Genomic DNA, 26,706 nt, shown 5'->3' with positions numbered 1-26,706 from the left:
ATATATTTTTACTTTATTTCTCAAATGCTTCATTCACCTTCCTTATTTTTGATCCATCGATCCTACTTCTCATCTATTTTGATCATTTCACCTTTCTTATTTTCATTCACTCTATTTCTTCTCACCAATTTTCTTTGTTTTTACTAAACAATTTTGGTTGTCCACTAATAATCAATTTTGTTTTATCTTTTCACCTAATTAATTTATGACCTTAATTTATTAGGTTGATTATAGTGGGCAAAAGTTTTAATGCTGGACTTTGACAGTTCCACACCAGAGTGGTACCAAGATACAAAAACCCTCCATTCTCCTACGTACCCCACTACTAACAAAGTCACCAACGTAGCGCCATATTCTGGTATCTTTTCGCCTCTTATGTGTTTGTATTTATAGCCCCTCATCACTCTCACTTTCCCTCACCACTAAGGTGTGTTTGGTTTATAACGTAACCAAAACAACGTTTTTTTTTCTCTAAAATGGCTTTCCCTCCCCACGTAGTAGAGGACTGCATGGGCCTCCTCAAACTCCTGAGTGACGGCACCGTTTTGCGCTCCAATATCAACTTCCAAGAACAACCTCAACCTACCCAACACGACAACCTCGTACAATTCAAAGACTTTGTCTTCCTCAAAAAATTCAACCTCCACCTCCGTTTCTACAAACCCAAATTTGAGGACAATGATGATGACGACAACGAAAACAACAACAAGAAGTTGTTGCCCGTGGTGATGTTTCTCCACGGCGGCGGCTTCTGCTTTGGCTCGCGCGCGTGGCCACACATGCATTCGTGCTGTGTGCGTCTTGCCACGAGCCTCCGTGCCGCCGTGGTGGCCCCGGACTACCGTCTCGCCCCAGAACACCGCCTTCCTGCCGCGGTGGACGACGGGGTGGAGGCCGTGCGGTGGCTCCAGCGGCAGAAGGGTCACCACGGCGGGGACGAGTGGGTGACCCGGGGTGTTGACTTTGACCGTGTTTTCATCCTTGGTGACTCCTCTGGCGGGAACATTGCTCACCACTTGGCGGTTCAGCTCGGACCCGGTTCGAGGGAGATGGACCCGGTTCGCGTACGAGGTTACGTTCTGCTGGGCCCCTTTTTCGGTGGGGTGGTTCGGACTAGGTCGGAGGTGGGTCCACCGGAACAAATGCTGACCCTTGAGTTGCTCGACAGGTAAGAGCTGAAAATTCAACTACATTTTTACTAACCCTTTGAGAGAAAAAATTATGCTTATCTCACGACCATATATAGAAGTGTCACTCATTGGTGGCAAGATATTTGTTATTTGATTCTAGTCCACAATTAGAATAGTGAAGTTTTTACTTTTCAACGGTATCTTTTTTCTTTTAAAAGTGTTTTTTTATTCACTATCTTTTTGTAATTAGATAATTACAAAATAACGTATAAAATACATATATAACAAGTAATATACTCTTCATATATTTTTTTATTGGAACTCAAAGATTGTGACTCATTCAGCGATACAGTCGAATTTGTGAAACTGATTTAATAAAACAAACTTAGGAATGAGATTATTTTTTAAGGAAGAAGATATATTATGTATTAAAAAAAATTATCTAAAAAAATAAAAATAAATAATTTTAATAAATTTATGTTTATTATCATTTAGAACATAAAAAATACTCATTTATTTAAGGTAAACTAAAATGATAGTTAAAAAATTATAAAATTTAAAAATGAATTTAAAATATAATTACTTTATAAATTTATTTCATTTTAAGTCTGTTATACTTTCATTTGAAATAATATATATATATATATATATATATATATATATATATATATATTATTTTATTTAAAAAAGAGTGGTTTTTTTATATATTTAATTTTAATATTTGTGTATATACTATTTAATTTGTTTCAAAATTTATAATAATATCAAATACCTTGATTATGTTAATTGAAATTTTATTAAAAAAAATCTCTTATTTAATATTTAACACTGTATCATATTTTAGTTTTGGGTTAATCTTTTATATGCTTTACAAAATCATATTAGTATATTTATTTTACTAATATATACAACAAATTTAAAATATAATAGTCATACATAAATTTACATTAAATTGTCGATATATTAATCTCTTATATATATATATATATATATATATATATATATATATATATATATATATATATATATATAATCTCCTAACTTTTTTAAATGTGAACAAGACTAATACTTAATAGGCATTTCATTCAACAACAAGAAGAAGACTATAGGCATTCAACGTATGATATATGCATAATGTCTTAGTCTAATCTCTAAAACAATCTGAAATTATATAATGATTTAGTTTGATATAGTTTCTGGAACGTGAGCAAATTAAATCAAAATATTAATCATGGTGCGAAAGGCCAAAATTCAAACATGTCATTCCCAAGCGATAGCAACATTTGCTATAAAGTCCGTGTTGCACTTCTTTATGTCGCATCTTGGTGCCACCGGTTCCACGTTCAACTAATATGCAGAAAGAGAAACGTTACTGTCAAGAACTTTTATTTATATTCTTGACTTTTCATTAAATTTAGTTTTATTTTTTTTGCACCTCAATTATTACATTAACTTTATATTATTTTAGTTTTTTATTTCTTTACTTTCACATCATCACCTGCATCATGTTTTCTTCCAAATATAGTTTCTAACGTGTCGAATGATCATTCATTTAGGATTTTGGCCATTCATTGTTTTCAAATTTCATATGCTGTCGTAATTATATATTATTTCCAGTTTGAATGGGTCATACTAACAGGTACTAATTCACACACACACACAAAAAGAAGACAGAACTTGTACTAATAGGTTGGTTCAGATATTTGTTATTATAATTTTATTTAAGATTAATTAAGTTTTTAATTTTTCAACTTTTTCATATCTCATTTTTTAGTCCTTTAAAAATTTTTTTCATCAAATTTTAATTTCTTGTTAATTTTTATCAATATTTTTAGTTCTTTACCTATTTTTTAGTCCCTCATTTTTCAGTCCCTCATTTATTTTTATTGTTCAAGATTAATTCTTATTTTATCTATTTTTAATCTCTCATTTTTATATATTTTAAACAATAACAATAAATAAAAATGAAGGACTAAAAATGATGAAGAAAATTTTGAGGCACTAAGAATAAAAGTGCCGACAGAATATTAATGAAGAATTAAAAATTATCAAATAAATTCTAAAGAACCTAAAAATTAAAATCTGAAAAAATTAGAGGAATTTAAAACTTAATTAAACCTTTTATTTAATATAGCTAAGTAGAAACTAGAAAGTGGTAAAAACGATATATTCCAATATAGAGATAATAAAAGTTTCAGTTGATAGATTTTGTGTGCAGTGAATATAAACGTTTAACATATAATACAATTGTTTTTTTACGAGAAAAGTTACCTGACTATAATGGTATACATAACTTCACAAGCAGAACAAGAAAAATAATTGATAAATCAAAATATAATATATCATTTTTTAAAAAATTATATTGCTATACATCAAACTTTATTAATTAAAATTAACGTGTGGGGAATATTCGGATAGATACTCCAAAACGTGGAAAATTGATTAAATTTTATTATCATCAAAATAGTATTGAAAAAAAAAGTGAAATGCTTTGTAATCAACTTAATTATTTGAAAGTCAATCAGTTCTCATCCTGAAAGAACAGAGTAATCTGGGAAGTTTTATCTAGTGAAGTAATTAGCTTTTTAGGAGATGCGTAAAACACAGTTAGTCTTTCTATTTTTTTTTATCAGTCGTTAGTCTTTCTGTATTGTATTATAGTAGTATTTGTTTAAATTTAGTTAATTAACGTATTAAAACTATTGATTAAAAATATTAAATATATTTCACTAAATATCTTGAATTACTTAAAAAATATTTATAATTTTATTTTGACAAAATTAATATTTTTAATGAAAAATTTTAATTGCCTTAATTAGCATGCATTCGCAAATAATACACGTGGTATATGTAAAGCCTTTCTTATCAAATATTTGAGTTCAATTTTCTAAAATTAGATCAGCATGCATATTAAATGCAGTACCTATGATAATGACAAATACTTAGAACATCTATGCATAGTTACTTATATTATATTATGAATTACTTATTATAATTTTGTGAATCTTACAATTTAATATAAATTTAAGTATTTTAAATAAAATTTTACTCCAAAGTTAAAATTACTAAAATAAGTGTTTAAATTAATTTTATGGATCATATGATACTTAAAAATATGTTATTTATAGCATAATATTATTAAGCATATATGCGAAGAAAAAAAAATTTAAGCAACGTTACTTAAAATTAAAATTAAACAACTCATGTAAACATTTCTCATGGAATGTTTAGCTCTCTCAAAAGAAAAACTATGCCTGTATGTTATTTAAAGTACACTATTTTAGTTGAATTTACTTGTTTCTAGTTTAGTTACATTTTTAGAATTTTAATTAATTAATATGATATTCCACGTGCAAAGTAAAACTTTTTCTTTTTTGGAAAATACCTAATACAACCTATGAAAGAAGTGGGTACACAATGAGAAAGTGGTGAATATGTGTACTACACCAAAAGCAAAATCATTCAGCATGTGGACAATCACTTAAAATTCAATTCTGTTGTCATATTCTCAAACAACAAAATTATATAGAAACTTTTATCAAGTAAGGCAATCCACTTTTTAGAGAGTTGGCTAATTCAACTAAGCATATCATGTGAGAATTATTCACACTAATTATTATCAGAATAACAAATTTTAATTATATATAAAATTAATTATATAAAAATAAATAAGATTAATTTTATTTATTTTAATTTAACTATTTATATATACTTATATATGGTAAAAAATTATTTTTACAATTACATGTGAAAATAATTCTCAAAATTTTGATTAATATTTGTTCTCAATCAATTATGAAATACAAAAGTATTAGCAACACACTCAATCTCTTCGATATACTTCTTTTATTATTGGTTTAAATTTATTGAAAAACATAAAATTTGATGGGTATCTATTCTCATTTAATCTTACTCATGATTTTATAGTTTGTAATGAATTTCAAACAATAATAAAACAAAATATGCCTGAAAGAGTGTTAGTGATGACTTACTAGCTAGAATCAAGTTAGTAGTGGAGAGTTTGGGTAATATATATTAAGTGTTAGATTTAATTTTCACTATTTTCATTGGACACACACAAAAGTGTGTGTTAAATCTATATTGTTATCAGTCTATCACTCCCTTTATGGAATATACTCAACATACGTTCACATATTCTTCTATTTTCTTTTTCATCTCATGTTTCCTTCTTATCTTGATCTTTCTTACTTTTGCATCCCCACATGCATATCGATCACTTTCTTTCTACCTATTTCTTCTTTCTTTTCATCTCTCTTTTAGTTGAACTTTATTTCACTCCAAAATGTGGAATAACATTTATCATTGTTTGGGTAATATACATGACGTCTTAGATTCAATTTTCACTATTGTCATTGGACACTCACAAAAAAGTGTGCTAGAATCTATATTGCTATGGGCCTATCGATCACTCCTTTTATGGAGTATACTCAACATACATTCACATATTCTTCTATTTCATTTTCCTTTTTATCTTGATCTCTCTTCCTTTTGCATCCCCACTTGCATATCTATCACTTTCTTTCTACCTTTTTCTTCTTTCTTCTCATCTCTCTTTTATTTTAACTTTAATTTACTCCAAAATGTGGAATAACATTATCATTGCTATTTATATATAGCATTATATCACTGTTCTATATGTGTTGATAGGGTTTAACTCTTCCTTCAAGCAGATTTTGGAGGCTGTCAATACCTATTGGAGAGACAAGAGATCACCCATTGGCGAACCCTTTTGGACCTAACAGTCCAAACCTTGGACATGTGAAGCTTGACCCTATCTTAGTAATAGTTGGTGGCAATGAATTGCTGAAGGACAGAGCAGCGGACTATGCAACAAGGTTAAGAGAACAAGGGAAGAACATTGAATACGTTGAGTTTGAGGGGAAGGAACATGGCTTTCTCACTCATGATTCGCACTCAGAGGCTGCAGAAGAGCTCGTGCAAATCATTAAACGATTCATGCTTGAAAATTCTAATTAGAATATATATGTGAAAAAAAAAAATATCATCAAAGGGTGTTAGACTTTTCATATGTAGTGATCTAGAGTTAATCCATGTTTTCTAGTTTGGTAAAAAGGGTAATAAGTGTACGTTGGTTGCAGATGGAGAATGTAGTCAATTGTTAATTTTATATATGTTATTTTTAACTAGAAAATGCTGCATTGCAAAGTTGTAATTGCTATCTTTTTTTTTTTTTGTGTTAATCCTCTAAAAAAAGAGTTAATTTACAACCGTTTGTCTTTATTTAAGTTTGATTTTGGTATAGAACTTAATAAATTGTTAATATATAAATTATGAATTTTTACTAATAGTATAAGATATTATGCTAATAAATAATTCGATCAGTACAGAAAATTAATATATATGATCCCCGCATCATATATTATTAGTATAATATATTTTATTATATTCTTAATGTAAGTTACAATGACTGCTCTAAAAAAATACTTTTTTGTTAAAATAAATTTATACTAATTAATAATAACAAATCAAATTAACAATAAAACTTAGTCAAAATGATCTAGTTCAAGTTATTAAATAAAGGGCATAAATTATTATAAACTTCAAATTGATTAAGACCATTATATATAAATGACAAAATTTTTTGTTTTAATATTTAACACGTATACCTAAAATTCAAACTTCAAACCATTAATCAAACTTAAAATATATAACTTCTGATATAGCAACAGATGGTTCACATGTTTTTTTTTAAGGGAATTTTGATTCACCTATGTTTTCAGAATTTTTTAAATTAAATTGATTGACGTAATATATTGTTAAAGTAATTCCTGTTATGAAAATTGATTGGATTATATTACATAAATATTTGTATGAGATTATTTATGTAAATTATGTTTGACTCAAAGGAAAATGTAATTTGGCCAAATAATAACATACATGTGATGATAAATATGTGACAATTATGAAGTATTTTCATGTAAACGATCATGGATCCAAAGAAATACTATTATTTGACAAAACAAATTGTCATATTTGATTATTGCGTTGAGAGTATTAATTACAAATTAATTTTTCTGTCCAAAGATTAAGAATTAATGTTGTACTGGATATTTTGTGATGAGTTTGTTATGCAACATGTTTGCACGTCTTGTTATGTATATCTTATATGATTTGTTTTTTTTTTTGTGAGCATGTTATTAATTTTGTGTTCTTTATTTAGTTAATATTGTTAGTGCTCTGCTCAAGTGAATTTTATCCCAATGCTAAATGGGACTAACTTTAAGTCCTCAAAGGAACTCATAGGAATTATTCTTGGTGGTATGGATTTGGACTTGACATGGATGACGGAACGACCCATTTTGACTCCAGAAACCTCTAATGAGGGAAAACTTGAGAAGTGGGATTGGTTCAACTGAATGTGCCTTATGATCATGAAGTGCTCTATTCCAAGGGTGTTTCGAAGCTTTATTTCTAAGGGTCAAAGTGCAAAGAAATTTCTTAAGAAATTTGAGCAGTACTTTTCCAAAAATGAAAAGGAGGAGACGAGTAACCTTTTGGCTAAACTTATCTCCGTGAAGTATAAGGGCGAAGGAAACATCAGGGTGTACATTATGTGAATGTATATCATGCAGGTTTTGATGATGCCAAAAGTTTGCTTGATGAGCACGGATTGAATCAAGTCAAAGAACAAGATCAAGAAAATCTAAGATAAGGACTTAGTAAATTTGTTATTCTTTTATTAAAGTTAAATCAGTTCATAAATCTCTTGAACCGGTAATCGATTACCAGGTTCGTGTAATCTATTACCAGAGAGTTTGTGAAAATGTGTGTGTGTGTGTGTGTGGACGTAGGCACGGGAAGTGGCCGAATCAGTATAAATCGAGCTTGTAATTCTCTCTTCCCTTATCTCATTTATTTTATTGCAATTTACTTTGTCTTCCACATTTAAAGAACATTGTTAAATTGATTGCTACTTCTTCTTCTACATTCTAAATCTATCACATGTCATTTAAAAGAGGTTTAAAACTTGTTAGTCAGAAAATTTGTAAGACTTAATTCATCCCCCTTTTAAGTTATTGAGACCACTTGATCAACACATTATGGAAATGTTCACTCTTGTATCAAAACTCAAGTCACTTAAGTTAGAGCGTGATGAAGATCTACTTGTGTACTTGGTTTTGATCTTACTTCCTGCACACTTTGGGCAATTCAAAGTGAGTTATAATACTTAGAAGAACAAATGGTTCCTCAATGAGATAGAGAGATAAGATTGAGAGTCATTGTCGCAACCTACCATTCGGCGGAAGGGCGACGCGTGACTCGCGGGTGCATCTTCCAAGAAAGGAATATGCGCGGAGTCGCCACCAACGTTTATTTGAGGAAAACGTCGGAAAAACCGGAAAAGACGTGGTCTACGAACTTTAAGGGAAAGGTTCAGGAGTTGTATTTACGCACGGGCAAGGTATTAGCACTCCACACGTCCGTCGCAAGAGACGACAGCCTTTAATCAAATGTGCAAATATGACTTCAATTTATGTTATTTTCCCTTTTTACGTTCTTATGTCTTTTATGCCTTTTTATATTTTTATCTTTTTGTGGTCGACGAGGGTGTTTCCCTTGCTTCTACGTATTCTTCAATTGTGATAAGGAAATCAGACCTACGTAGTTCTTTGAGAACTAAGCGTTTGTTAAGTTGTTTTTATCCTTTTTTGCAAAAATATGTTTTTATTGAATGAAAAGGTCACTTAAGGCGTTTGACCATTAAATAATCTTTCGATTCTTTTGAAAGGAGAGAAAATATTAAGGCATTGGACCATTAATTATCTCTTATTATTTTTGAAAAGAGGTAATAAAGCTACGTATTGATTTTAGGCTTTTTTTTTTAGAAATCTATGTTTAACCAATAAAAGCGGAAAACACCATTTTAAGGCGTTGGACCTTGAAAATGGCTTTTTTTAGGTGATGACAAAAGCTTGATTTATGAATTGATTTTAGCCTTAGTTTCACTTTGGTTATTAGTCAATTCGATTAAGAAAGAAAAATCCTAAAGAAAAACATCCGATTGATTTTTTTTTTTATTATTTTACTAAGAGATATTTTTTGGTTATTATATTATTATTTTGCCCTTTTTTTTTGTTTTAAACGTAGTTACGACATGACCGAACGGTCGGATTTCATTTTAACAGAAATTAAAAGATGTTACAATACGAATGATCGGTGAAAATTTATTTTATTTTTGATTAGGCGAGAAAATGACTTAAATAAATGATTAAAGCACGTCAAAAGGGGGTACGAAAAGTAAATGAAATGAAAATAAAAGCACGTGAAACAAATGAGGACCACTAAGGGTACATAAAATGAATTGAAAAGTTCGATTTCGGGAACTTACCGGTTGAAGACCGAAGAACGACGAAGAACGACGAAGAACGGTTGAAAATCTTCGCGAAATCACCCACGGAAACGTCTCGAAAGTGTTACGGAAGTGCCTCGGCTTGGATTTTCTTCACGGAAACAATTTTTCTCACTAATTTTAAGTGATTCTCAGATATCAGGAGGGTTGAACATTTTTGTTCTTCCCTTCTTCCCCTATTTATAGGAAAATGAGGGAGGACCTTGCCACCTAGCTCTCCCAGGCGAGCTCAGCTCGCCCAGGCGAGCTCAGCTCGCCCAGGCGAGCTAGGTTGCTTCCTCCAGAAGGCACCGCCTTCTGGAGAACTTCTTGGAAGGCCCAAGTGGGTCTGGTTGCTATTTGCACCCATTGTTTACTAAATACACCCCCTTGCCTTTTTTGCTGATTCTTTTTCCGTAACGTTACGGAACTTTACGAATTACGTAACGATACTTGTTTTCTTTCCGTAATGTCATGAAACCTTACGGATTACGTAATCATCCCTTCTTTGGCTTTCGGGATGTTACGGAACTTTACGGATTGCACATTAACACTTCCTTTTGACTTCTGGCATGTCACAGAACTTCTCGGATTGTGCAACAATGCTTTCTTTTGACTTTCGGCATGTCATGGAACTTCACGAATTGCCTAACGATGGGTGCCAAGTACCTCAAAGTGGTCAAACAAGGGTCGCATCCCAACAAACAGATGGTCCCCAGACGAAATTAGGGTATGACAGTTGCCCCTCTTTACTTGTCTTTTATTGGAGATAAAAGAGAAGTAAAGATAAGACACTAATTTCGTTCGAGCGAAAAACCATTCGGCTAGTGAATCTCCCTGTCAGCGGAACCTGCAAAAATTTGTAAGTGATCAGTACCGACACATCATCCTGATACTGTCGAATTCGTTCCTCTCGGTTGACGAAAGGCGCAGATGACCATAATTTGTCTCCGCGCGCTATCGGACTTGATTGTTTCTGGATAGTGAAAAAAGGCGCAGGATCAAATGGTTCCGCGCATGCCATCGGGCCCGCCGCCTCTGGATAACAAAAGGTAAAAAAGTGCAGGACCAAATGGTTCTCGCATGTCATCGGGCTCGCCGCCTCTGGATGACAAAAGTTGAAAAAGTGCGAGACCAAATGGTTCCCGCATGTCATCGGGCCCGCCGCCTCTGGATGACAAAAGCTGAAAAAGTACGGGACCAAATGGTTCCCGCATGTCATCGGGCCCGCCGCCTCTGAATGACAAAAGGTGAAAAAGTGCGGGACCAAGTGGTTCCCGCATGTCATCGGGCCTGCCACCTCTGGATGACAAAAGACGCAGAGTGACCATAATTTGTCTCTGCGTGCCATCGGACATGACTGTGTCTGGATGGCAAAAGGTGAGCGGAATGACTATAATTTGTCTCTGCGTGTCATCGGGTCTGCCGCCTCTGGATGACAAAAGACGCAGAATGACCATAATTTGTCTCTGCGTGCCATCGGACACGACTGTGTCTGGATGGCAAAAGGTGAGTGGAATGACCATAATTTGTCTCCGCGTGTCACATGACCTCAGGGTCAGTATGACAGAGATTGTGGGGCGGCCGACAAAAGCGAGGCTCTTGCTTCTACGTATCCTCAATGAGGAACTCATACCTACGTAGTTCTGGATAACTTGTGAGACTAAAATAGTCTCGGTGTTTTCTTTACTAAAATGCGAACATGCTTTAGTAAAGAGACAAAACTTCCAACTAATCAGAGCAACATATGTTTTTTGGATGAAAAACAAATGTGTCTACCGGGGAAGGAGAGTATGCTGATGAAATCTTCTCATAACCATAAATGAGATTTTGGATGTTAGCATTTCGTTTCTAAATGACCATTTAGAGGAAACACTGGGTTCCACAAAAATAGAAGAAAATCACTCAAAGTGTATCGATCTCACACAGGTAAGTGTTTTGTCCTAATTCTGAACCATAGATATATTATGACTTGATTTTGCAAATCATTTCCTATCAAATCAAAGATTACATGCGTGATCATGGATCAATAGGACTTTTTCTTGGGAATGGTTTGCTTCTTGTGGGAAATTTGGCTTTGAGTGTTCTTGGCCTTTTCCTTTTCCGTTTTTGTTTAGTGTGAGGTGAACAAGCCACCGACGCACAAGATTTTGGTTGGCAATCAGAGGGAGAGGACCACTTTAGGTCGTGATTCCCTTTCTTTTCTTGTTTACTTGGTGACAATTCTGTATTATTCAGATATTGTCTGGTCCAAAGACCTTTCTGCACATTTCTTTTTCTTCCAATGTTTGATCGAGAATTTTCTTTCCTTTTTTGCTTTCTCCCCCTCTTTTGATTGAGAATTTTCTTTTTTGCTTTCTCTCACTCTTTGATTGGAAATTGTCCTTCTTTGTTTTCTTTCAAGGGCAAGGATTGACATTCTCGCCCGGGGTCAAGGTTTATGGTAAGTTGGGATTTTGGCTCAAGGCTTGTAGAACGGCTGGACATGGTATAGGTCAGGGTTTGGCCAGTGGTTCGGGGATAAATGGGATGTCCCACATTATTTCCATGATACACATGCAACAATGATGATTAGGAAATTGTACGCAAAACTGGTCATGCATGCACCCATGTGGACACTCAAGCATCAAGTTTTTATGGTCATGTGACACTAGGGCTCAGGATTCATTTTCCCTATTTATGTTAACCCAGTATTTCCAAAATATGTTCTTTTATCAATTCATGCACTCATCCGAGCCTATTTTGGGTGTTCGGGAAAATTTTCACAGCATTCAACCTTTAGGTGTATACACATTTTTTTTTCAAAAACTGGTTATGATCAGTGAATTTTTTTTAAAGAAAAGTTGGAAGTTATCTCTTTTCAAAAGCATATTGTTTTTTTTTGCTAGACCACTTATTATTATTTTTTCTTTTTCTTTTTTTTTCTTTTTTTAAGTTATTATCATTTGTTCATTTCCTCTCTCCTTTTTTTCTTCTTTTTTTTTCTCTTTTTCTCTCTGAAAAGGTCGTACGGACGAGGGCGCACACTACCTACTTACGTCTAACCACAAGGTAAACGAAAAACACACGAAATGGTAAGTCGCAAAAAAAAAAACGGTGACGAAATAATTGAGAGCCATAACGCCAAAAATTTCTAATAGAAATGAATGATAATAATAGTAATGTTAGTAACCATATGAACAAAAACATAAAATAATAGTGTCAACAGCAATATAGACAATAACAGAAAACGTCAATAACAAACTAACAGAAAAATGTTAATAAAAAAGTGTGGTGACCTCGGTCACGTGGCTCCGCTTCCTCCCAAGAAACCGAGCAAGTCCGTCATCTCCTCATCCATACGGGCCTCCTCTGCATCGCCGGGAGCTCCTGCAGGCGCCTCCCTTGCCTGGGCCTCGGGCTAATCTTTGGGCCATGCGACCTCAGCCCTAAACTGCTCTGGAGTAGGGCACGCAAAAGGAGCAAAACCCTGTCCCTGCTGACTGAGGCTGAGCTGGTAGAGACACTCATGTATCTGCACCTGCCCCCGGTGGTTGGCCGCTTACTGGCGAACCAAATGCTGTAGATACCGCTCCATGCCTAACGACCCAGCAGGATCAGCCTGATGAGGTGGTGGCGGTGCGTCTGCGGCCTGAGGTGCATCACCCTGCGCCTGCCTAGGCGTGCAATACTTCTCAATGAAGGCCCGAGTGATCGGCGGTCGGATCACCTTACTAGGAGTGACGGGAACCCCGAATGACTGGCAGAGGCCCGTGATCAATGCCGGAAACCCCAGGGCCCTGTTAGACTTATCTGGGTCTAGAGGGTGCCTGGTGGGTGGCATACCTGCAAATAAATAGATGGCGTCAGCAATCAACTGAGCCACTTGAACGCTCATTTGTGTAAGGATGGCATACACCAGCTGACACTTCAACAGAGGGAGATCGGAGTTATGATCACTAGGCAAGACATTGCTGAGCAACAACGTCATCCACATCTGGGTGAAGGTGGTCATGCTGGTGCGCATGATCCGCACCCGCCTCCCTGCAGCCGTCCAGGCGAAATCATGACCCGGTGTGCATAATAGCTGGGCAATGGCCTCCTCGTCGAACCCATCGGCCCTATTCCTCCTCTGACTAAACTCGCACTCCTGACCTTCCTCCAACACTAGCGGGTCACCCAAGAACTGGCTGAGGGCATCTGTGTCAAAGGGAATCCACTGACCCCTCACCCATGACCGCATGTCTCGCACTCCCTCTTCTGTGGGCCAAGCATTAGCATAAAACTTCAGGACTATATCAGGGTCAAACTTAGCCATGGGAGTGACCAGCGACGTCCAATGTCGGCGAGCTATCTCCTCCTGAAAATTAGTGTACTCATCGTCCCTGAGTTGGACGCATCTCTCTCTGTGGAACGACCATCCTTTGATGGCCTCGAAGCACTGCTGGTGATCGGCGCTCCTGAAACGATGGCTATCAAACTCGGGGGCAGCATTGGTCCCTTCAGTCGTGGCGTCCCTCCTAGATCTCTTCCCGGAAAGCTTTTTTGGAGCCATTTCCTGCGAGGACAAACATTTGGAAAGTTAATTTACAAGGAAATACCAATCATTACAAACAAAAGCCAAACAACACTTATATGGTGCGAGTGTCAACATGCACTTTACAAAACAATCGTATTGGGGCATGTGCTATTTTATGACACATATGCATTTTAAAAAAAAATTGGTGAAAGGAATTTTATGACACATATCCCTGTATGTTTTTTACAAGCATTTTCATGCTACATCCCACATACGTGCACATTTCTTTTGAAAGGCTCCTTATGTTACCTATTTTGAAAGGCATTTTTACGCTACCTATCCAACATATACACATTTTGAAAGGCATTTTTTTTGCTATATATTCACACACTTTGCAAGGCATTTTCATGCTATATATTCAACATATATACATACTATTGAAAAGGTATTTTTTGCTATATATTCACACATTTTGCAAGGCATTTTCATGCTATATATTCAACATATATACATACCATTGAAAGGTATTTTTCATGCTACCTAGGTGCAAGGTACTCTTCATGAGGCAGCAAATTCAAATTCTAGTCAAAAACCTCACAAACATGTTCTAATATTCATGCATCTTTTACATTCAAAACCAAAAACTTAGATTCCTAGGCGTAAGTCATGCTTTTGGCACTTTGGTCTAACTTTTACAAAACTACCCACACACTCACAATGGCAGCCATATGTGCATAATTCGTTCCACAAGCTAAGTTTCACAAAATTATGCGAAAATGCCATTGAGGCATCTCACCGAACACTTGGTGGGCGCATGTTTGTACATGAATAGCAAGGGAATTGGGGCAATGTGGCATGCCCCATTATCTCAGAATGCACCATAGGCCTAGGGCCATCCCTTACAACCCCCTAACTTAAACCAACAAGCATAAAACAAAGCCAAAATTGCTCCATTGATTTGGGCACATTCACACAATTTAAAGCACTAAAAGAAGACTAAGATACACCAATGGAAAGCTAGAAAGCCCAAGAATGAGATACTTACTTGATAGAGTGAGTAACAACACTAAGAATGGAAGCAAAAGCGCAAAAATGGTGGCCTAGGGGTGAAAATTCGTAATTCCCGTGGTGTTGGCATTTTTTGAGTGAGGGGGGAAAGTTTTGGGTGGAGAAAAACTCCCCCTCCCTTGTTTTTTATATTTCCAAGTGCAGGGGTGCTCGCCCAGGAGAGCTAACCTGTTCTTTTTTTTTTAGGGAAGACATAAGTATGGCTCTCTACGGGTCGGCGTTCGCTTACTCGAACTCACTCAGGGTAGATTAGGCATCCAATATTTACTTTAAAGACACAACAATAATAATTACTGGGAATTTAAAGGATACTAGGCTGTCTCCCAGCGGCACTTTCCGTTTGTCCAAAGCTGGGCAAAGGACGACAATCTATCGATCGTGACCCTAGCCTCTACTTTCGTACGACCCTAAGTACTTGAAAGTAGGAAACGACATCGCGCAGCAAAACTGTGGCCGCGTTACCGTTTTACCTTGATTGGTTTCTGCCTTCAACTTCGTCCCGGCATCTGACCACTGCCTAAGACGATTCTGCCCCTGCCATCACAAAATATGCATGTGTATGCGCATGCATGAGTGTTTTCAAATGCAACAATCTTTTTGGTGAAAGCTGGTCAGGTTCAGTTTTAATTAAGCGCTCGGGGCATCCCATGGACTGAGCGAAAAGGCTCAGGTTATCACAAACTGCACATGGTTTAAAGCACAAAGTGAGGACTGAAGCCTCAAACTCATGTTATCTTCTTTTAAAAGACTGTGACGAGAAATTTACAGTAGACAGGAATCCCTTGGGGAAACCAAGAAGAACATATAAAAAGGAAAGAACATGCAGCGACTTCCTCAATTGCCCCAGATTCTAAGCATAGTATCGCTTGACAACATCAGAGTTCACGGGTAAGGGTAGCTCCTCACCATCCATGTTGGTAAGCACCACGGCCCCTCCGGAAAAATCCTTTTTCACAACGAAAGGCCCTTCGTAGTTCGGGGCCCACTTCCTTCGATTATCTTTAACATCGTGGGACATCTTTTTCAGCACAAGGTCACCCTCATGGAACTTGCGCAAGCGCACCTTCTTGTCGAACGCATTCTTCATTCTTTGTTGATACAGGCGCCCATGGCTCATGGCCATCAAGCGCTTACCTTCAATAAGGTTGAGTTGGTCGTAGTGTGTTTGAGCCCACTCTGATTCTTCTAAACCTGATTCTGCTAGTATCCTCTGGGAAGGGACCTCTACTTCAAATGGGAGTACCGCTTCTGTTCCATAAACCAAGGAATACGGTGTTGCCCTAGTAGAAGTTTGTACCGAAGTTCGGTATCCATGTAGGGCAAAAGGCAACATCTCATGCCAATCTTTGTATGACACTGTCATCTTCTGAATAATTTTCTTAATATTCTCTTTGGCTGCTTCCACGGTTCCGTTCATCTTTGGTCGGTAGGGCGTGGAATTGTGATGCTAGATTTTGAAATCCGCACACATTTCATGCATCATTTTGTTATTCAGATTGGTGCCATTGTTACTAATGATCTTTCTAGGGAGTCTGTACCGACAAATCAGCTCCCTCTTTATAAATCTGACCACTACTCCTCGTGACATTGGTGTAGGAAGCCGCTTCTACCCATTTGGTGAAATAATCTATTGCCACGAGAATGAAGCGATGACCGTTCGAAGTCTTGGATTCGATGGCGCCGATGATGTCTATCCCCCACATGGAAAAAGGCCAAGGGGCGGACATGACATTCAGAGGATGTGGCAGAGCATTGACATTGTCCGCGAACGCTTGACATTTATGGCATTTCCTTACATGGATGCAGCAATCACTTTCCATGGTGAGCCAGTAATAACCTGCTCTCAGGATCTTCCTGGCCATAGCATGCCCATTGGCGTGCGTTCCAAACGAACCCTTGTGGACTTCCTCGATCATGTGGTTCACCTCTTTGGCATCCACGCATCGCAGGAGGGTCATGTCATGGTTTCTTTTATATAGTATGCTCCCGCTCATGAAGAAAACGGCCGCCAATCTCCTCAATGTCCTTTTATCATTGTCGGAAGCCCCCGGTGGGTATTCTTTGCTTTCAACGAATCACTTGATATCGAAATACCAAGGCTTACCGTCCTGTTCCTCTTCCACCTGACAACAATGCGCGGGTCTGCCACGACGCCAGAACTCAATGTATGGTAGGTCCCCATGCGGTGTTAGCTGGAACATGGACGCCAAAGTAGCAAGTGCATCCGCCATTTGATTTTCCTCCCGGGGAACGTGATGGAAGGAGATCTCATCAAAGGAATCAACCAACTCCTTGATATAGGCTTTGTAGGGTATCAGCTTGGGGTCCCTAGTTTCCCATTCCCCTCTCAGCTGGTGAATCACCAGTGCTAAGTCCCCGTATACTTTGAGCAGTTTGACATTTGAGTCAATTGCCGCCTGGACGGCCAGGGCACACGCTTCATACTCAGCCATATTGTTGGTGCAGTCAAACCCTAGCCTGGCTGTGAAAGGTATACATTGATTGTCTGGAGAGACCAATACTGTTCCAATGCCATGGCCTAGAACGTTTGACGCTCCATCAAACCACACGGTCCACTTTTCCCGGTCCTCGTCTAGTTTTTCCGCAAACAAGGTCATGATGTCCTTATCTAGGAATTCGGGATGCATGGGCTGATAGTCGTTGAGAGGCTGCTGAGCCAAATAATCTGCCAAGGCGCTTCCTTTTATCGCCTTTTGGGTGACGTACACTATATCAAACTCGGATAGCAAGACTTGCCACCGGGCGATCCGTCCTGTGAGAGCAGACTTTTCAAAGATGTACTTAACCGGGTCCATCTTGGATATCAACTAGGTGGTATGGCTCAGCATGCATTGTCTTAGACGGTGAGACGCCCAGACTAAAGCATAACACGTTCTTTCGAGCAGGGAGTAATTCATTTCATAGGCCGTGAACTTCTTACACAAGCAGTAGACAACGCGCTCTCTCTTCCTAAACTCGTCATGTTGCCCCAACATACATCTCATCGATTAATCCAAAATTGTCATATACAAGATGAGAGGCCTTCCAGGTATCGACGGCATAAGCACAAGAGGGTTCATGAGACACTATTTGATCCTTCCAAACGCCTCTTGACAATCCTCGTTCCAGCAGACGGTTTGGTTTTTGCATAAGAGTTTGAACAACGGCTCACAAATAGTGGTGAACTGTGATATCAATCTGGCAATATAATTCAAACGTCCCAGGAAACCTCAGACCTGCCTCTCGGTACGGGGTTCCGTCATCTCAAGGATGGCCTTCACCTTTTCGGGGTCCACCTCTATCCCTTTCTGGCTCACGATGAAACCTAGCAATTTCCTTTATTTGACCCCGAAGGTGCACTTAGCGGGGTTTAACCTCAATTGATACTTCCTAAGCCTTTCGAACAACTTCCGCAGGTTGACAAGGTGTTCCTCCTCGGTCTTAGACTTGGCAATTATGTCGTCCACATAGACTTCGATTTCTCGGTGCATCATATCATGGAACAAAGCCACCATAGCCCGTTGATAAGTTGCCCCGGCGTTCTTGAGTCCAAAGGACATCACCTTATAATAGAACGCCCCCTACAGGGTGACAAAGGTAGTCTTTTCCATATCCTCCGGCGCCATTTTTATTTGATTGTAACCGGAGAACCCATCCATGAAGGAAAACAAAGCAAAATTGGTCGTATTATCCATGAGGATATCGATGTGCGGTAGAGGAAAATTGTCTTTGGGACTAGCTCGATTCATGTCTCGATAATCCACACACATTCACACTTTCCCGTCCTTCTTAGGGATTGGTACAATGTTGGCAACCCATTCTGGGTACCGAGCGACAACCAAAAAACCAGTGTCAAATTGTTTCTTTAACTCTTCTTTTATTTTCAAGGATGTCTCAGGCTTCATCCTCCGCAGTTTCTGTTTTACTGGGGAACACTCAGGATTTAGAGGTAATCTGTGCTGTACAATATCAAAACTTAAACCGGGCATATCTTGGTACGACCAAGCAAAGATGTCTTGGTAGTCTTTTAGCAAGGCTGTCAATTCTTCACGGATGGGGGCGGTCATACCCGTGCCTATCTTTACTTCCCTTTTCCCATTGTCGGTTCCTAAGTCCACTATTTCCGTCTCTTCTTGATGAGGCCCCATTTCATGGTCCTCATGGGCGACTATATTTTCCAACTCCGAGGGAGGTCCTACATCTTCGTTCTCTTCATCCTCCGTCTGATCCGTTTCTTGCTCGAAATCCGTGGTCGGGTCCCAGGTATTAGTACCTTTGAGGGACTCGTCGTCGGATCTGGTGTTTTAAACGTAAAGAAATAAACATGCAAATGGATGAGAATGGGTAGAGACGTAGGAATAGATGAAGAAAGATTTTTGTATTATAAACTTAGGAACAAAAGACATAAAGCCTTAACAAAAAGAAACTCTAAAGCCTAGGCCCAACCGTAGAGTTTAAAAGCCACAAAGGGTTACATTATGCTTGTCGCGTAAATGTCCGGGCGCTCCTCCACTCGCCAATTTCCTAGTCGGAAACCAGGAGGGCATGGTCGTACCAAATCCGACCCACTCGGAGAATCATCTTCGCATATCGCAATGACTTGGCCTTCGTGTCCTAGACCCGCGCTTATAAAGCTCTTATTGATGTGGCAGAGCGGGCCTCCTTTGACTTCTCGTCCCAATTGCGAGCCTTGACCTTCGCTCTTCCTTCCTGCAACACTTTCCCTTATGTCCGCTTGTATGGGTTTATAGCCTAACCCAAACTTCCCACGGTTTCCTTTGGCGCTTATCAGGCTGGTTCTGCCGCCGTTGTCCTTGCCTAAAATCATTCCGGGCTCGTAACCATTCCCCAACATCACCCGGGCTACCATCACCGCCGTATCAGACATGCAAGGTTGCCCAGAGAAGGAATCTATGGAGGCAATGCTTACCACCTCAAAAGACTGGAAGGCTGTTTCTAATGACTCCTCCGCGGCTTCCACATATGGCATAGAGGACGGGCAACTCACCAAGATGTCTTCCTCGCCCGATACGATAACCAAATGTCCCTCTACTATGAATTTCAATTTCTGGTGGAGTGTAGAAGGAACGACTCCCACCGAGTGGATCCATGGGCATCCCAAAAGGCAGCTGTAAGCGGGGTTAATATCCATTATTTGAAAGGTAACCTGATAGGTATGGTGGCCTATCTGTACAGGGAGGTCGATCTCTCCCCTAACCTCTCGGCGGGTGCCGTCGAAGGCACGGACCACCATGGAACTTGGCTTTAGATGGGAAGCATTAAACGGTAATTTCTCCAATGTGCTTTTGGGCATTACGTTTAAACTGGAACCGTTATCGATGAGCATCTTGGCCACGACGTGGTCCATGCATTTGACTGATACATGCAAAGCCCTGTTATGCCCTCTCCTCTCGGCAGGGATTTCTTCTTCGGCGAAGGCGAGATAGTTGTTGGCGGTGATATTATTGACGAGTCCTCCAAAGCCTTCTACAGAGATATCTTGGGCCACATGAGCTTCGTTCAAGACTTTTACTAGCAAAGCCCGATGAGGCTCAGAGCTCATGAGTAGTTCCAAAAGAGAGACCCTGGCCGGGGTTTTGTTGAGCTACTCAATGATCTTGAACTCGCTTTGCTGAATAATGCGGAGAAACTCACTTGCTTCCTCTAGTGACACTTCCTTCTTGCCACAGCCATCCCTTTTCTCCGGAAGACCCTTCACTGTAATATCCTCGTTCGGAGTGAGGGTCGATTTTTCATTTTGTTCTTCCACCACCTTTGCCTTCCCCTTAACGTTTGCGGGTTGTGTCGGCAGGTCGGCGGGTGCAAACACGCGACCGCTGCGGTTCACATCGCTCAGCCCCGTGATATTGGTCACCTTGTCTGACAACGAGCTGATGTCGGTGGCCTATTCTTTCCTTTCACTTGGAGGTGCATACCTCCACGGGACTGCGTGGCTGTTTCGGTATAGGAAAGAAACAGGTTTAGCTACCGAGGGATATCGGGGCTTTTGTGGAGCTGCGTCCTTGGTGAAATATATCACCAAAGGTTTAGGCCTCCCAAAACTTCTTTCATCTATGGACTGCATACATATATGCTGCTCTTCCCTCCCCTCATCGCCGACTTCCAATCGGCCTTGATCTATCATCTGTTGCAACAAGTCCTCCATTGCTGAACATGTTTCCATGTTATGTAGCTCGCCAGGATGCAACAAATAAGAATCCTCTTCATGCGCACCGTGGGGAATTACACCCCCCTTTTGTAGGGCCTCATAGATAAACCTCCTAGGGGTCGCCACGTCCTTTAAAGGCTTAGACCTGCGCGGCCTATTCGACTCAATGGCATTAACTGCTCCCCTCAATGATTGGCGAGCGGGTTTGTTTTTACGTTGGGTCGATCCTTTTGAAACGTCAGCCATCCGACGTCTATCAAATGTTGGACCTTGTATTTAAGGGCCAGGCATTTTTCAGTGGAGTGGCCCAGGGTTTTCCCATGGTACGCGCAAGTTGCGTCAGGGTCATACCACTTTGGGAAAGGATGTTGGTAGATCTTCCCGGGAATTATTACGGCCATTTGGTTGGCGATGAGGGACGGCAAGAAGTCTTCGTACGTCATTGGGATCGGGGTGAATTCTGGAATTGGCCTCGGGGGAAAGTTCCTCATCACGTTGGAACCGACACCAAAGTGGGCATTGCCGGCCGAGCGAGTCGTGGTTGGAGCCGGAGCTTGGGGGGCCTCCCTCTGGATGGGGGTGGGCGCTCTAGGCTGTACGGGTGCTGAATTGGAGGAGTTCCCGGCGCGAGCTGAGAAGCTCGGGTGATGTTGCGCGTACTGATGTGTACCATGAGAGGTCTACGGGGGCTTGACCCATGCGGGCGCCGAAGAGACGGCATGGGTATCTCCTTTCTTCCTTTTTGCCCCAGTTGCTCTGATTCTCTTAGCATTGGCACTTGTGGAGGAGATGTAATCGAACTTCCCTCTTTTCAACCCTACTTCAATTCTTTCCCTGGAAAATACAGCATTGGCACTTGTGGAGGAGATGTAATCGAACTTCCCTCTTTTCAACCCTACTTTGATTCTTTCCCTGGCAAATACCAAGTCCACGAAGCTGGAAGGCATGTAGCCTACCAACTTCTCATAGTAAAACACTGGCAAGGTGTCTACCATCATGGTAATCATCTCCCTTTCGACCATGGGAGGGGCCACTTGTACTGCCAGGTCTCTCCACCACTGTGCGTACTCTTTAAAGGTCTCACTTTCCTTCTTAACCATGTTCTATAACTGAGTGCGATCGAGAGCCATATCAGAATTATACTGATATTGCCTCAAGAAGGCAGTAATCAGGTCCTTCCAAGTACGGATGCAGGAAGCTTCCAGATTAGTGTACCAAATAACCGCGGCTCCAGCCAAGCTATCTTGGAAAAAGTGCATTAACAACTTTTCATCCCTAGAGTGTGCCCTCATCTTGCAACATTACATCTTGAGATGGTTCTTAGGACAAGTCGTCCCTTTATACTTGTCGAAATCAGGTACCTTGAATTTTGGGGGGATGACGACATCCGGTACCAAGCAAAGATCCGTCATGTCCGCGAACGGATAGTCACCAAAGCCTTCAACAGCTCTCAATCTCTCCTCAAGGAGATCGAGTTTCCATCTTTCTTCCGCCGCCGGGGGTGGTCCTTCTGTGGACAAGAATATTGGTTGTGCTGTGAGGTTGTGCTGAGGCAATGTGTTGGGTGTCGGCCCCTCCACGGGGATCGGGGGGTAGAAATCGACATCCCCTTCGATGATCTTCATGGACCTCGTTGGGCTGTCGAGGAGACTCCCCTTCAAGGATGGGGGAAGGGACATGACCCGCGTCATCATGCATGACTGGCAGCGTGTAATTAGGTGGTAATCCATAAGGGTAAGCCACCCGGTTGTATCCCAAATGAGGGTTGCTGATGTGCTCCAGTGTGCTCCTTTCTCGTCCTACCGCGTTTAGGGGAGGATGGTGGGCGGTAGCTAGGAGAGTTGAGTCTGCTTCGGCAGCCGAACTAACAGCGGCAGCGGTGGCCACGTTTTTCTCCATGAGTTGTCTCATTCTTAACATGGCCTCCATCATGGAAGCCATTTGCTCTTTCAAAGTTGACATGTCGGCTTTCATCTGTTCCTGTGTCTCCTCTTGATCACCCATCGTTCTAGATTTGGATCTGGTGCGATAGGGATGCCTTGGGGCGCGTTTAGTTATGGTGTTTTTCCTAAAAAAACCAAACGTAAGGAGTAGGTACAAAAATGAATGCATGCTAGAGATAAAATGCGGGAGTGATTTGATTCGCACCGATCTTTGGAGTAAAAATATGGGATAAACTCATTTATTTAGAAAGTTATAACTAGTCAAGATCTGAGTGACAATACAAGCTTCCTAGTGGTTTCTAATTATATGGGCCATTAAATCTATCATATGCTGACAATAGCTGAGAAGTCAGTGGATCTCCTAGGGGGCAGAGTAGGTTTCCGCCATCACTTTGGCCTTGGCTAGCAATCGGGGAAGTTCTTGACTCCCGTTCAAGGTAAGAGCAAATCGGCCCATTCACATTGTTGCCTCTTGATGTAATGAGTCGATCACCCTTCCTCTAGCCTCCTTTTCAGCGTACACTTGGGCATACTCGTCTGCCACTCTATGCTCGTGGGCCGTGGCTAGATTTAGTTCTTCTTGGTACTTTCTGATGATGGCTAACATGTTGGTCTCTGTCTCGCATAACCGCTGAGACAAGTTTCTTTTGGGCCTTGAGCAAACCTTCAACTCATCTTTCAAGATCAAACTGTCTACTCGTGATTGGTCCTTTTCCTCTCTCCGGAGCTTAAGCTCGCTGTTGCTTCCCCACAGAGCCCCTCGGAACTTGTTCCAGCCGTGCTATTCCCTACGAGCCCTCTTGGTCTCTTGTTTCAAGGCCTTGTTGGTAGCTATACTTATATCTCTTAGTTCGACATTCTCCTTTCGAATCTTAAGAGCTGCTGATTTGAACCTTTCTTTGACTGTTTGGGCTTGCTCGAGTTCTGCCCTAAGGGCCTGCACCTTTTCGTCTTCCTCCAGTGCCTCAACTTCCTCCCTTTTAGCGGTTCTCAAACTCGGGAGCCAATCCAAACCTTGCACGTGCGCTTTCAACCACCTTCGGTAGCCATCGATGGGCCCATTGTTACTGCCCTTGAGTTCTTTGTCCTTCTTTTGCACCACCTCCCATGCCTTGCGGACCTTCTGTAGTGTCTCCACGTTGGTTTTATTGAAACCTCGTGAAATGACAGGCGCGAGCTCTTCCTCTAATGGCGCCCCTCTCATAGGGTAGCCAAGTTGCCTTATAACAAGAACGGGATTGTAACTGATGCAACCCCTTGTCCCCATCAAGGGAACATTCGGAAATCCTCTGCACGAAATAAGAACCCCGGTTCTTCCTTCTTTCCATCGAGGGAACCAGTTGACAGAGACGCTCCTTCTTTGTTTGCTAAGATTCGGTCCCAATTTGCCCCTCCTTTCTCTGTGCATGAACGGTGGCTTTCTAGCGGGCAAGCATGCCTCACCTCTTGGCGAAAAAGGTGCGAAACCAACCATACATAAAGAGCTGGAGTACAACAAACAATCCTCGTACTGCTCTTCTCACATCTTCGGTCGAAGGTGTCATATAGGTCGGCTAGCATAGCGACAACCGAGCTTTCCTTGTGGTCATGATAGGCGAGAAAAGCGTCGATCGCTGCTAGATCCACCAACCCATCCACATTTGGAAAGAGGACTTCTCCGAAGATCAACAATGCGAGAATGTCTTTGAACGGGGCCCATTCGCCTTTACCTACCAAGATTCTTGTTTTTGCCTCCAAACGTTTTCTCGGTATTCCAACCACCTCATTTTCGACTTGCTTTTTGTGGTCTAATTCCTGTGCCGAGATTGGACTATCTTAGAAACTCTAGCTAATGAGGGATAAAACCCTGAGAAGAGGTATGGTCTCCTTCCCCCTAGAGGACATCCTAGGATCTCTTCAAATTCTTCCACCATGGGTGATAACTGGAAGTCCCCAAAGGTGAAGCACCTCAACGGCTGATCATAATACTGGGCGAGGGAGGCAATGGCCTCTATGGAGACTTCTACCATGGCTAGGTCCCAGATTTTACCGTAAGCTTTGCGAAAAGCTTGCCGCTGGAGCTGACCCATCAACTGCCCTAACTCTTTTAAACTGGTGATCCCTAGGCTCTTGACCTTGACTTGATAGAACCTCTTTTTAAGCGAAGGCGTTTGACTTGATCCCATGTTTTACTAAAGTGAAACAAAATCTAGTGCGAATCAAAACTCCGACATCAATCATGGGTGGAATGGATGAATGCATGAAGAAATGCATATGATACATATGCAATTTATGAATACGGGAGCTTGGGAAATTGTCTCCTTCTTAGATACAACGTCTTTGGGTAGCACAGTGCCCGATGTATGTATTTAAGAAGGTGACACGGACCCTCCGTTGGTTTTCCAAGGAGAAGGGATCAAGATAGAACTCGTGCATGATGCACATGCGAAAGGCACAATACGTGGATGTACATAGTACGATAATATTCACAAACAAATATAAGCAAAAGGGTACATGACACTTATGCATGGCAGTGTGAAAAAAATGGCACGCAGCGTGTCTGCTCCGTGCCCTCTATTTTAGGGACCTACATGAGAGAGAGCTAAAGGGGCTTTTTAGTGATAAATCTCAAGGTGGTCATATCTCTCTTGATGGTCTCTAAAGGTATCATCCCCTTCAAAGAACATATTGCAGCAGTAGGGACTACTAGAAACAATATGTTATCAAAGAGAAAAACTCTAGATGAGGGTTCACTATAATCAAGCAACTCGGAGACCTAGCATGATCACAGATTCACCTCCACTCCTTATGCTCTCACGAGCCCGGGTATAGGGCCCTTTTTCTACTCACTGTGTGTGCAAATAGTGTTGGTGTTTGTGTGCATCAAATGAATAAATATTTACCTCATGCATACATTTTAAAACGCACTAAAGCATCAAAGAGTTATATATACAATAACATAAGAAAAATAAAGGGAAACCAACAAAGGAGAAAGTCATGATAAAACATTGCACAAGATTAAATGGCCTACCCATCGGCGAGAGGGCGACGCGTGACTCGCGGGTGCATCTTCCAAGAAAAGAACACGCGCGGAGTCGCCACGAACGTTTATTTGAGGAAAACGTTAGAAAAACCAGAAAAGACGTGGTCTACGAACTTTAAGTGGAAGGTTCGGGAGTTGTATTTACGCACGGGGAAGGTATTAGCACCCCACACGTTCGTAGTAAGAGACGACAGCCTTTAATCAAATGTGCAAATATGACTTCAATTTATGTTATTTTCCCTTTTTACGTTCTTATGTCTTTTATGCCTTTTTATATTTTTATCTTTTTATGGTCGACGAGGGTGTTTCCCTTGCTCCTACGTATTCCTCAATTGTGATAAGGAAATCAAACCTACGCAGTTCTTTGAGAACTAAGCGTTGGTTAAGTTGTTTTTATCCTTTTTTGCAAAATATGTTTTTATTGAATGAAAAGGTCACTTAAGGCGTTGGACCATTAAATAATCTTTCGATTCTTTTGAAAGGAGAGAAAACATTAAGGCATTTG

At 40.1% G+C, this 26,706-nt stretch overlaps 1 protein-coding gene across 1 annotated transcript; it reads left to right on the top strand.

Moving 5' to 3' along the window:
* The first annotated feature begins 222 nt into the window (after positions 1 to 222).
* Positions 223 to 6,344, top strand: LOC114370038 (probable carboxylesterase 15). The gene is made up of 2 exons (XM_028327330.1): positions 223 to 1,168; positions 5,822 to 6,344. Exons 1-2 carry the CDS (start codon positions 477 to 479, stop codon positions 6,126 to 6,128), a joined length of 999 nt encoding a protein of 332 aa, XP_028183131.1. The 5' UTR covers positions 223 to 476; the 3' UTR covers positions 6,129 to 6,344.
* The last annotated feature ends 20,362 nt before the right edge of the window (positions 6,345 to 26,706 follow it).

The sequence above is a fragment of the Glycine soja genome, chromosome 10 (genome assembly GCF_004193775.1).
Source record: "Glycine soja cultivar W05 chromosome 10, ASM419377v2, whole genome shotgun sequence".
Taxonomy (NCBI): Eukaryota; Viridiplantae; Streptophyta; class Magnoliopsida; order Fabales; family Fabaceae; genus Glycine; species Glycine soja.
The sequence above is the reverse complement of the archived record's forward strand: the minus strand, read 5'-3'. Positions and strand labels throughout refer to the sequence as shown.

What these genes read in the sequence shown, in the direction of transcription:
- LOC114370038 (XM_028327330.1), top strand. Translation starts at nt 477, where the DNA reads ATGGCTTTCCCTCCCCACGTAGTAGAGGACTGCATGGGCCTCCTCAAA. An exon ending in ACCCTTGAGTTGCTCGACAG is followed by an intron (nt 1,169 to 5,821) that starts GTAAGAGCTGAA and finishes TCCTTCAAGCAG; the next exon opens with ATTTTGGAGGCTGTCAATAC.